The 13,075-nt window shown below is 40.5% G+C and overlaps 1 protein-coding gene across 1 annotated transcript in view; it reads right to left on the bottom strand.

The window, feature by feature from the left end:
• atg14 (autophagy related 14) overlaps positions 1–13,075 on the bottom strand; it is a 50,058-nt gene that overhangs the window by 2,200 nt on the left and 34,783 nt on the right. The window contains exons 8-9 of the mRNA XM_059957541.1: positions 6,775–6,865; positions 6,245–6,330 (exon numbers count right to left, since the gene is read on the bottom strand). Coding sequence (XP_059813524.1) covers positions 6,245–6,330; positions 6,775–6,865 — 177 coding nt within the window. The remainder of the gene's footprint in view (positions 1–6,244; positions 6,331–6,774; positions 6,866–13,075) is intronic.

Here is a 13,075-nt window from a genome sequence, read left to right as displayed (position 1 = left end):
AGGATACCATATGAGGTTCTCCCCCTTTGGCTATTATGATACATTTCTGTATCATACTTAATGTTTAACCAGGTCATGTCCAAACATTAGCCTTATTTTGCTGCACAAAGGCAGAAACTGCTTCAAAGTTCCAGTTAAGATGGCACTACCAAACGTGTGCCAAAGATTCTGGTAGCCAAAAAGTTAACAAATCCAATTAAAAACATCACTAAAAAATCTTTTCTGGTGGTAAATTGTGTTAAATTATTGCTGGAAATAACAATGGGGCAAGTTTAGGGGATGTGCTGCAAAATTGTTGCAGTTGGAGCTCCAAGGTTGGCATCAAAAGCATAAATCGGGGACTGGGCTCATTCAATTGGCCCAGGTCCAAGGAAAGATTGCTCTGGGTGCCACTCTGATCTGAAGAGCTTGAGAGTGGCTTTGGTTTTGGAGAGAAAATCTGGGCATGGAGCAAGTCGCTGAGCAACATGGTCTAGGTCCGGAGCCTTTTGCTGCAGCTGGGTCCTAGTGTGAGTGCAAGGTACGCTTTTCTGTTTAGACCATATAGCCATCAGCCCAGATTGGAGGCCAGAGCAACTTTCACTTGCTCTTCGCGATGTCCACTCATCTCTCCAGGGTGCAGAGCCTTTTGCTGTTCCATTGCTGGGTCAATTTAAACGTAGACCCAGAAAGACTGAAAAGGCAGGGTGATGGGATCAGAGATGAGACTCAATTTTGCTCATTCTCCTGTATCATCATCTCCATGGTGCTGAGGCACCATGAGACTGCCCCAATTTTTTTTATTTATTGGCTTCTTCCAGGTTTCTCGCTTTGTGGCTACCTTTGAGCAAGCAAATCTCAAGGCTGTATAACATACATTCTTTGATAATAAATAAATCTTGAAACATTGAAGTTCAAATAAATTTATTATCAAAGTACATATATGTAACTATGTATTACTCTGAAATTCATTTTCTTGCAAGCATCCACAGGAAGATAAAGAAATACAATTGAATTTATGAAATACTATACTTAACAAACATCCAATGTGCAAATAACAAATTAAAAAGTAAATAAATATTGAGAACTTGAGTTGCAGAGTCCTTGAAAGGAAGTCTACAGGCTGTGGAGTTAGTTCAAGCATTGAAGTGTGTGAAATTATCCACCCTGATTCAGGAGCCTAATGGTTGTAGGGTAATAACTGTTCCTGAACCTGGTGATGCCAGACCCAAGGCTCCTATACCTCTGCCTTAAGATAGCAAGAAGAGATCATGGCCTGGATGATGGGCGTCCATGATGATGGATGCTTCTTGTGGCAGTGTTTCATGTAAGTGTGCTCAATGGTGACAAAGGGATGGCCTGGGCTGTATCCATCACTCTTTGTAGGTTTTTCTGTTCCTGGGGTTTGGTGTTTCCATACTGGGCTATGATCCAACTGCTTCACAACTGACTTCACTATTTGAGGAACTGTTAATAGAATTGATTACAGCTCAATCATCAATAAACATTCTGACCTGGATACCTGAAAGATAACTAGGAAGGCTGCAGAAGGCAATGTCACCTGCAAACTTGTAAGAGAGGCTGGAGCAGAATTCGACCACATTGTTGTGAATATATAGATAGTAAGAAGCTCAGGAAGCAGCTCTTGTTGAGGGTTTTTGTGGAGTTGCTGTTTTCTATTTTTAGTGATTTGAGTCTGCTAGTTATGAAGTCAAGATCCTGTTTCAATGAATGGTACAGAGTCTTAGATTTAGGAATTTGGAGAGGAGTTTGTTTGAAATTATGGTATTGAAGGCAGAGCTACAGTCAATAATTAGGTATCTGAAAATTATGGTTTCCAGCTCATTCCTGAATTTATTCACAGCACCAGTGGTGAATGTGCCATTAAATACTAAGATGCAAAGTTCTGGAATTTTGTTCCCATTGCTCTGTCTTCCTTTATGACTGTCTTCATTTATGGCATCATTATTCATTAAAATCAACTTTTTAGGTAAAATCTGCAGTCATCAAATCTAGTATCTTGCTATAGGGCTTAGTGTCAAATTTTGCTTAACAATGTTGTGGTGAAGTTCCTTGGAAAGGCTTGTGTAACAAAACAATTACTTCACTTTACTCTTTGCATTCCCATCCCACAGCTTCAACATGCTTACTTTCTCTCTTCCAGTGCAATTAAAGGTCATTGATATTAACTGTCTATCTACAGATGTATCTTGATCTGTTGAGTAGCCTAGCATTTTATGTTTTTGTAAAACAAACTAGAGGTTGTTTCAAGTGATCCAGTTAAAACTGCTGCATGCAGATCAGCCTTTTCAGTTGCATTCACAGTTGTCACTGAGAATATGTATAAAGTTTTGATCTAATCTGTCAAACAACCCATCTCTTTTGTTCTTAACTGAAGCATGGTTGTTTAGAGTCAAATCAGGTTCATTATCACTGATAATTTATTATTTTTCTAGCAGTAGTAGTGTGAAACAGAAATTTACTATGTTACATTAAAAATGTGTTCATGGATCATTCATAAATCTGATGGCAGAAGGGAGAAGCCGCTCCTAAAACACCGAGTGAGTGTGTGTGTGTGTGTGTATATGTATTCAGGTTCCTGTACCTTCTCGATGATGGTAGTAATGAGAAGAGGGCATGTCCCAGATGGTGAGGGTCCTTAGTGATGGATGGTTATCTTCTCGTGGCACCACCTTTTGGAAATGTCCTCAGTGGTGGGGAGGTTGAGCCATAATTGAGTCCACTCTATTAAGGCCTTTCACCACTAGATAGGTTTCAGTGAGGTCACCCCCTCATTGTTCTCAATTCTAGTGAATACAGACCCAAAGCCATCAGGCTCTTCTTAAGACAAGTCATTCAATCCTAGAATCATTTTCGTGAATCTCCTTTGAACTCCCTCCAGTTTTGGCATGTCCTTTCTAAGATAAGGGGCCCAAACCTGCTCATAATACTCCAGGTGCTTTATAAAGTTTCAACATTATATATCTGCTTTTACATTCTAGTCCTCTTAAAATGAATTCTAACATTGCATTTGCATTCCTCACCACCAACTCAACCTGCAAATTAATCTTTAAGGAATCCAGCACAAGAACTCCCAAGACCCTTTGCATCTCCATTTTTTGTATATTCTCTCAATTGAGAAAATAGTCTACTCTTTCATTTCTTCTATTTGAGTGCATGACCATACACTCACCGACTCTATTCCCATTTGCCCATTGTCCTAATGTGTCTGGCCGTTTGTAGCCTCTCTACCTCCTTAAAACTACCTGCCCCCTCCAGCTATCTTCATATTGTCTGCAAACTTTGCAACAAAGCCATCAATTCCATCATCCAAATCATTAACATATAACGTAAAAAAAATTGGTCCCAATACAGACCCTTGTGGAACACCACTAGTCACCAGCATCCAATCAGAAAAGGCTCACTTTATTCCCACTCTTTGCCTCCTGTCAATCAGTCACTGCTTTATTGATGCTGGAATCTTTCTTGTAATACCTTGTTAAGCATCCTCATGTGTGGCACTTTGTCAAAGGCCTTCTGGAAATCCAAGTACACACCAACCAATTCTCCTTTGTCTATCCTGCTTGTTGCTTCTTCAAAGAATTCCAACAAATTTGTCAGGCAAGATTTTCCCTTGAGAAACCATGCTGACTATGGCTTATTTTATTATGTGCCTCCAAGTACACCGAGAACTCATCTTTAATAATTGACTCCAACATCTTCCCAACCACTGAGGTCAGACTAACTAGTCTATAGTTTCCTTTCTTCTGCCTTCCTCCCTTCTTTTCGAGCGGAGTGATATTTGCAATTTTCCTGTCTTTGGGAACCATTCCAGAATCTAGTGATTCTTGAAAGATCATTTCTAATGCCTCCATGATCTCTTCATCCATCTCTTTCTGAACTCTGGGGTGTACACCATCTGGTCCAGGTAACTTACCTACCTTCAAAACTTTAAGTTTCCCAAGAACCTTCTCTCTAGTTATGGTAACTTCACACACTTCATCATCCCTGACACCTGGAACTTCCATTATACTGCTCATGCCTCCACAGTGAAAAATACTTTCTCAGTTCGTACTGCGGGAAGACTTCAAGCACAAATATTTGTGCATTATTATTATTATTTGACATTATTATAATCTACATTTTTTGTTTGTCTAAAAGTGATTATAATCAGAATAGCCCAAACTTATGAAAGCATTACAAGTGTATCCAATCATAATGCAGTACTGTAAGTGCTTTCGTGAATTAGTTTTTGACTACCCTGTAATGTAGATAAAATTTTTCCGCCTCTGAATTTTCAGGTGTTTGATGTGATTCTGCCAGGGTCCTTTATAGAATCAAAGGTGGGGGGGGACTGCTGGAAACCACTGTTTTTTAATACTATTTATAAGATAATTTAATGTCAGACTAAAGTTGTATTTTAATTATTTGTACTTTTTAACAAACATGTATTTTTCACAGTATATGGTGGGTCATTCCTCACTTAATGGCAGAAAGTGGTATCACAGTTAATCTAACAGTTATCACCTATCTCATTTTTCCTTGGCTAAGTATTAGCATTTTACCAACATGATGGAATTGTGCAATCATTCATCGGTTTATTTTATCCAAGGATTTTTTCTTATCTCAATTATAAAAATAATGCATGTTTCAAAGGCACCATCTTTGCTTCTTATTCTCTCTTTTTTCTTTGACTTCTGACTGCTTTTCATTCATCTTACCTTTGTTTCTCAGCTGTTTATTTAGTTTGCTTAGTATTTTTGTTTTTTTGTACTTTAAAATAAATGATTGTTAAGAATTCAATGCATTCTTGATTCCTGGTAGAACTCCAGGGATCAGAAAATAAAGAGATATCCAACACATGACAAATCTCCTCAGACTCCTAATGAACCAAGGCCACTGGCATGCTTTCTTCATGACTGAATCAATATGCTGGGCTCAGGATAGATGTTGACACCCAGGAACTTGAAGCTGCTCACCCTATCCACTGCTGACCCTCAACAACTTTCCCTTCCTGAAGTCCACAATCAATTCTTTGACGTTGACTGCAAAATTGTTGTTGTGACAGCTGATCTAGCACACTCCTATATGCCTCCTCTATGCCATCTGATATTCTGCCAACAACAGTGGTGTCATTGGTGAACTTATTGATGGTGTTTTGAGTTATAACCAGCAAAACAGTCATGAGTGTAGAGGGAATAAACAGTAGGATAAGCGGGCATCCTTTAGTTGTGTCTCTGTTGATTGTCAGCAGGAGGAGATGCTATTACTGATACATACTGACAGTGGTCTCCCTCTGAGGAAGTTGTAAGGATCCACTTGCAGAGGAAGGTACAGAGGCCCAGGTTTTGAAGCTTGTTGATCAGTACTGAGGGGAGGTTGGTGTTGAGTGTTGAGCTGTAATTAGTAAACAGCAACCTGACAGGTATTGCTATTGTCCAAGAAGTCTAAGGTTGATCTTGGAGAACCATTTGCCTTTTAAATGTTTGCTGCACTTGCATAATTGTTGTACAGGGATACTCAGATCCATTTACATCAACATTCCCCAGTCTATCACCAAGTAAATAATATTCTGCCTTTGTTTTTCCTATCCAAGTGGATAATTTCACATTTTCCATGTATTGATGTACTGGTTAACTTCTTTAGATCATCTTGAAACTTTTGACTTGTGCCTGGAGATGAGACATGTGCCCGAGGATGCTCAAACAGCAGGTCAGAGCCTGAACATACTAGGGCACATGGCTCAACTCCAGATATGTTAGAGTTCTAGCACAATCTACAAGGCACAAGTTAGAAGCATGATGGAAAACTTTTCACTTGCTTGGATAAGAGTCTGCACAATATTAAAACATCACAAAGCTGAAGAACAAAGCAGTCTGCTTGATTAGCACCCCCTCCAACACCCAGAGCATTTATTCTCTCTTCCTGTGCACTTGGTCTGCAGTGTAAACCATCTGCAAAAGTACATTGCACCAAGCTAAGTGTTTCCAACCTGAGATGGAGGAAACCCTTGGGCAGGATGCCATGGGGCAACCATAAAAATTCAACAAAGTTAGGTATTTACAAATGTAAAAATGCAAACACATTCAGCAAATTAGCTACTTAAAAGCAGGCTAGGCAAAAAAATAACATCCAATTTCTATTTGAAAATGTGCCAGTTGACATAAATATTTACATATTGTGCTTTGAGTTTATTGAATTAATTTAATCGTAACTACACTTTGTAATGCAAGCTAAATTCCCTTCAATTAAAGATTCAACATACCTTCCCAGGCTTTTATTTTCTGGACTGACCAAGTGCATAATGTTCCGCAGTGTGTGCAATGGATGTAACAGCTCTGGGTTAACATGCTGTACAATAAGAAATGTTACAATATATGAGCAATGTTGCTTACTGAAAATAATAAAATGAAGTAAGAATTCTATTTACTTCATTACTACAGCAAAACTCTGATATTCTGCCAAGTTTGGGATGTGCTGATTTTCTTTTAACATCACAAAACATTGTACTCTTTTAAAGTTTAATGGGAACACTAGAACTGGGGCACCACTGCAAAGATGATCTCATAAGCCAGATATTGAACTATCACAATTTTTCAATAGTTGGATGCCAGATTACTGCAGTTCTAGAGTTTTTAAAATAAACAGCCAACTTATTGTTGCATTTCTTTCAGTTTGTAACAACTTGATCCACACCACAAGACTCAGCAGCAATAATTTTCAGTGTAAACAAGTCATACTTCTTTTAAAATATGTAAAATAACATTTAATCCATTTGACATTAAAATGAGATACCTGGGAAAAGCAGAGGTACAGGACATTTGTATTTAGCTTATTCACTGCTCGAATGAACTTCTTTCTGCTCATATTCTCTTCACAAAATTCACTGCAAAAAAAAATCTTGGTTATGAAAATCTTCAGACATATCTTAAAGCAATGCCAAACTAGAAAATTGGGAGAATGTTAACAACTGAATGAAATTCATGCCCACATTTTCCATAATCTCAGATTCCATTTTTTTTGCCATTTCAAGCAGTTATAAAAACCAAACTCTAAAATAATGGGGAATATAGACATGGATTTTATTTCTATAGAATTTAATTTTCTAATATTCTCCAAATTCTCAATTTCTGATGTGTACCATATAACCATATAACAATTACAGCATGGAAACAGGCCATCTCGGCCCTTCTAGTCCGTGCCAAATGCTTACTCTCAACCTAGTCCCACTAGCCCACACTCCATTCCTTTCCTATCCATATACCTATCCAATTTTACTTTAAATGACAATACCGAACCTACCTCTACCACTTCTACTGGAAGCTCGTTCCACACAGCCTCCACTCTCTGAGTAAAGAAATTCCCCCTCGTGTTACCCCTAAACTTTTGCCCCCTAACTCTCAACTCATGTCTTCTTTGAATCTCCCCTACTCTCAATAGAAAAAGCCTATTCATGTCAACTCTTATCTATCCCCCTCATAATTTTAAATACCTCTATTAAGTCCCCCCTCAACCTTCTACACTCCAAATAAAGACCTAGTGTGTACCTTAACATTCTTCAAAGCACACTGTCATCTTCAACCTTTTCTCTGTTCCAATGATGTCTTCCCCGCCCCCTCCTCCCACACACACGTTAACCTACCCACCCCCGTCCTTTATTTTTCGCAGTACAGTCGAATTGGTGCAGGAAGCATGAGATTTTAAAAAAGGAGCTTTTGACAGTCACAGCTGAATTTGTGCAGATCTCATGCAAGTCAAGGAGATTTAAAAGTAGGCATTTTTGTGGGATTTCGGCTTTTTTGGTGACATAATCACAACTCGTTAGCAAGGGCAAATAAAACTAAGTGAAATGGTCATTGTGCGAGTTAAGGAGTGGGAAGGCTTTGGCAGGAACAGGTTTGGCAAGGTTAATATTTGGTAATTTTCTTCTTAATTCTTCGTTGCTTAGTGCATAGTTAATGCAGTGAGGATGACATTGTGTTGTGTTCTTTGTGTGACTTCCCCCGTCTCCTGGATAGCTACATCTGCACTGGGAGCATGGAACTGCAGCTCCTTAGAGAACATGTCAAGGAATTAGATCTGCAGCTCGTATGGGAAACTGAGATGATAGGAGCTACAGGGAACTGTCGGCTGTGGCTGGAAAATAGGTGACTGCCAGGAGAGGGAAGGGAACTGGGTAGTCAGTACAGAATACCTCCGAGGTTGCTTCCCTCAATGAAAAGAATACCGTTTTGGATACTGTTGATGGGGAAGACCTACCAGGTGGGAGCTGCAGCCACCAGGTCTCTGGACTGTCTGGTACTGTAACTCAGAAGGGAAAGATGGAAAAGAGGACTGCAGTAGTGGTAGGGGATTCTGCAGCAACAGTAGACGACATGAGATACAGATACCCCGATGGTATGTTGCCTCGCAGGTGGTGCCAGGGTCAGGGATACTGGGATCAGGTCCACGGCATTCTAAAGTGGGGATTGTGAGCAGTCAGAAGTCTTGGTAAATATTGGCACCAATTACATAGGTAGGAAGAGTGAGGAGGTCCTGAAGAGAGAATTTAGCGAGCTAAGTAGAAAGCTGAAAAGCACGATCTTCAGGGCTGCTGTGCCATGTGTCAATGAGGGTAAGCATAAGATATTCACAGATGAATGTGTGGCTGAGAAACTGGTGCAGCGGGCAGGGTTTCAGATTTCTGATCATGGGGGGTGGGGAGGGGGAAAGGCATAACCTGTACAAAAGGGTCAGGTTACACCGAACCCAAAGGGGGCCAATACCCTTGCAGGCAGGTTTGCTAAGCTATTGAGGAGTGTTTAAAATAATTTGGCAGAAGGGTTGGGAACCAAAGCAATGGGGCTGAGGATAGGGCTGTTGGTTTAGTAGCAGAGGCAGTGTGTAGTGAGACTGTCAGGACGGACAGGCAGATGATAGGGCAAAATTGCAGTCAGTGGGATGAGTTGCCATGTAAAAGGGAGACAAAATTGAAAAGGGTGACAGATAAAGTACTGAAGAAGTTATATTTGAATGCATGCAGGTACAAGGAAGATGATGTTGAAACTCAGAGATTGGCAGGTATGACATGAGCATCACTAAGTCATGGCTGAAAGAAGTTTATATTTGGGAGCTTAACATCCAAAGATACACACTGTGTCAAATGGACAGGCAGGTGGACAGAGGGGGTGGTGTGGCTCCGTTGGTAAAAAGATGAAATCAAATCCTTTGAAGCAGATGACATCAGAGTGGAAGATGCAGAATCCTTGTTGGTGGAGTTAAGAAACTGCAAAGGTAAAAAGACCCTGATGGGAGTTATATACCTAGCTCCGAAAAGTAGGCTGGCTGTGGGCTAAATAATTACAAAGGGAGACTGAAAAGGCATGTCAAAAGGACAATGTTACGATAATCATGGGAATTTCAATATGCAGATAAATTGGGAAAACAGGTGCTGGATCACAAGAGAGGACATTTCTGGAATCCCTACAAGACGGCTTTTTAGAGCAGCTTGTAGTTAAGCCCACTAGGGGAGCAGTTATCATGGATTGGGTATCATGTAATGAACAGAATTTCATTAGTGAGCTTAAGGCAAATGAACCTTTAGGAGGCAGTGATCGAATTCACCCTACAGTTTGAGAGGAAAAAGCTAAAGTCTGATGTATCAATATTACAGTGGAGCAAAGAGAATTACAGAGGCATGACAAAGGAACTGGCCAAAGTTGATTGGAAGGGGAGACTAGCAGGGATAACACCGGAGCAGCAATGGCAGGAGTTTCTGGAAACAATTCAGAAGGCACAGGATAGGTACATCTCAAAGTGGTAGTATTCTGAAGGCAGGATGACACAACCGTGGTTGACAAGGGAAGTCAAAGCCAATATAAAAGCAAAAGATAAGGCACATAACAGAGCAATGAAAAATAGTGATAAGTTAGAGGATTGGGAAACTTTAGAAAACCAACAAAAGATACTTAAAAAAGGCATAATTGGGGAAAGATTAAATACGAATGCAAGCTAGCCAACATTATCAAGCAAGATACCAAAAGTTTTTTTCAAATATATAAAGAGTAAAAGAGAGACAAAAGTAGATTTTGGACTGCTGGGAAGTGATGATGGAGAGGTAGTAATAGCGAACAAATTGAGTAAGTATTTTGCATCAATCTCTCTCTCTCTTCGACTGTCCATCGAGTTTTGATAATGACTGAGGCCGGGGCAAGGTTGTATAGAAGACCAGCAGTTGCCCATGCTGCAAGTCTCCCCTCCCCACTCCACAGTTGGAAGGGCATTAGGACCCATACAGCTTGGCACCAGTGTTGTCGCAGTGCAATGTGTGGTTAAGTGCCTTGCTCAAGGACAGAACATGCTGCCTCAACTGTAGCTCGAAATAGACACCTTCAGATCACCAGACCGACACCTTAACCATCTGGCCATGCGCCACACATGCAATCAATCTACACCATGCAAGACATTAGCAGGATGCTGGAAGTTCAAGAGAGTCAGGAGGCAGAAGTGAATGCAGTTGCTATTAATAGGGAGAAAATGTTTGAGACACTGAAGTCTGAAGGTAGACAAGTCACCTGGACCAGATGGATTACACCCCAAGGTTCTAAAAGAGGTAGTTGAAGAAATTGTGGAGGCATTACTAATGATCTTTCAAGAATCCCTAGATTCTGGAATGGTTCTGGAAAAGTGGAAAATTGCAAATGTCACTACACTCTTCAAGGAGGGAGAGGGGCAGAAGAAAGGAAATTGTAGGCTAGTTACCTGACCTCAAGTGATTGGGAAGATGTTGGAACTGATTGTCAAGGATGAAGTTTCACGGTACTTGGAGGCATATAATAGGCCAAACTCAGCATGGTTTCCATAGGGGAATATCTTGCCTGACAAATCTGTTGGACTGCTTTGAGGAAATAACAAGCAGTATACACAAAGGGAAAGCAATGGATGTTATGTACTTGGATTTTCACAAGGTCTTTGACAGGTTACTGCACATGAGGCTGTTTAACAGGATAAGAGCCCATCATATTACAAGAAAGATACTAACATGGACAGAAGATTGGCAGGAAGCAAAGAGTAGGAATAAAGGGAGCCTTTTATGATTAGCTGCTGGAGAATAGTGGTGCTCCACAGGAGTTGGTGTTGGGACCATTTGTTTTTATGTTGTATGTTGTTACATGCCAAAGTTGTTTTTTATTAACCGTAAGCGTCATTTAGGTGCACGGATGATGACATATCAAATGTGTGGAGGTTCTTTCTATTCGATTTGAGAAGTTTCTGGAAAAATTCATCAGTTAAATAGATTCAATGGACCGTGAGCTACCAGGAGGGAGTGAATTGAGTTGAGTGAGTTGAAGAGTTCACTACAGCAGTGGGCAGTCCCAGTATTTCTCCGGGTCGGAAGATTGTGAAAATTTGCGGCACACGATGCATATTGGATACATGACTGTCACTTTGTATGATACATACTTGGATTTCTGGAGTATTCTGTAGTGACCACTCTGTTAACCTATACATGGATTCGGGTGTGTTACGTGGCGACCACTTGTGTTAAGGAATATTCCGAGACTGTCACCTTGTTATCCCTGCGTGGACTCTAGTATTTAAGTGACGACCACACGACTTCTGGAATCTTTTGTGACTGTGACTGTAATTTGGATGTTATGAACCCTTCCTCACAGACACCTGTACCTGATCCCGTGGATCTCAGAACCTTCTGGATTGCCATCCTAGGACTGTTTAAATTGTCTCTATTTTGGGTTGAGTAAAACTTGGGAAGAACTGTTTCCAGACCTCTACAGTTTGTGAGCTAAGATGCACTGCACTGTTAATTTTTGGGTTAGGGGGGTAATTGTTTTAAATGACTATTAAATTGAGAATATAGTTAACTAACATTAAAAGTCTGTGTCTATGGTCTCTTGCTGCTGGCACATAACAATGTAAATGATTTGGATGACAGAATTAATTGCTTTGTAGCCAAGTTTGTGGATGATACAAAAATAGATGGAGCATCAGGTAGTGTTGAGGAAACGGGGGGGGGGGGGGGGCTGCAGAAGTACTTTGACAGATTTGGAGAATGGGCAAAGAAGTGGCAAATAGAATACAGAGTCAGGGAGTTTATGGTAATACACTTCGGTAGAAGGAATACACTTTGGGAGGGGGGGAAGATTCAAAAATCTGAGGAGCAAAAGACTTGGGAATCCTCGTGCAGGATTCCCTAAAGGATAATTTATAGGTTGAGTCGGTGGTGAGGAAGGCAAATGCAATGTTAGCACTCATATCAAGAGGACTAGAACATAAAAGCAAAAGATGTAATACTGAGGCTCTGGAGTATTGTGAGCTGTTTTTGGCCCTTATTTAAGAAAAGATGTGCTGACATTGCAGAGGATTCAGCGAAAGTTGATGAGAATGATTCCAGGAATGAAAGGCTTATCATATGACGAGCAATTGACGGCTCTGGGCCTTTACTCATTGGAAGTTAGAAGAATGAGCATGGATCTTATTGAAATGCATTGAATGTTGAAAGCACTAGATAGAATGGTCATGTAGAGCATGATTCCTGTGGTGAGGGACTCTAGAATCAGAGGGCACAGCTTCAGAATAGAGGGATGTCTATTTAGAACAGATATAAGGAGAACTTCTTTAGCTGGAGGGTGGTGAATCTGTGGAATTCATTGCCACAGGTGGTGATGGAGGCCAGGCCACTGGGTGTATTTAAGCAAAGGTTGATAGGTTCTGATTAGTCAATGCATGCAAGGTTACGGGGAGAGGGCAGGAGAATGGGTTCGAGAGGGAAATAGATGAACCATGATAAAATGGCAGAGCAGACTCAATGAGCTGAATGGCAGAATTCTGCTCCTCTGCCTCATGGTCTTATCCTGCTTTCCATTACAACCTTCTGTCATCACAGACTGCTCTGTAACCTCAGTTATCACCATCTATCTCAAAAAAGTTTATGTGAAGATGTTAACAGGCAGCATTCTTGAACTTTTGCAATCCTTCTGGTGAAGCTGCTGGATAGGGAATTCCACAACTTAGACACAGGCTGTGGTTGTGATATATTTCCAAGTCAGAAGGGTACATGGATATTTTGTTTTCCTATGCAATTGTTCCTCATGGTGGT

Source organism: Hypanus sabinus, chromosome 2, assembly GCF_030144855.1.
Source record: "Hypanus sabinus isolate sHypSab1 chromosome 2, sHypSab1.hap1, whole genome shotgun sequence".
Lineage (NCBI taxonomy): Eukaryota > Metazoa > Chordata > Chondrichthyes > Myliobatiformes > Dasyatidae > Hypanus > Hypanus sabinus.
This window is presented reverse-complemented; position numbering and strand designations above follow the sequence as displayed.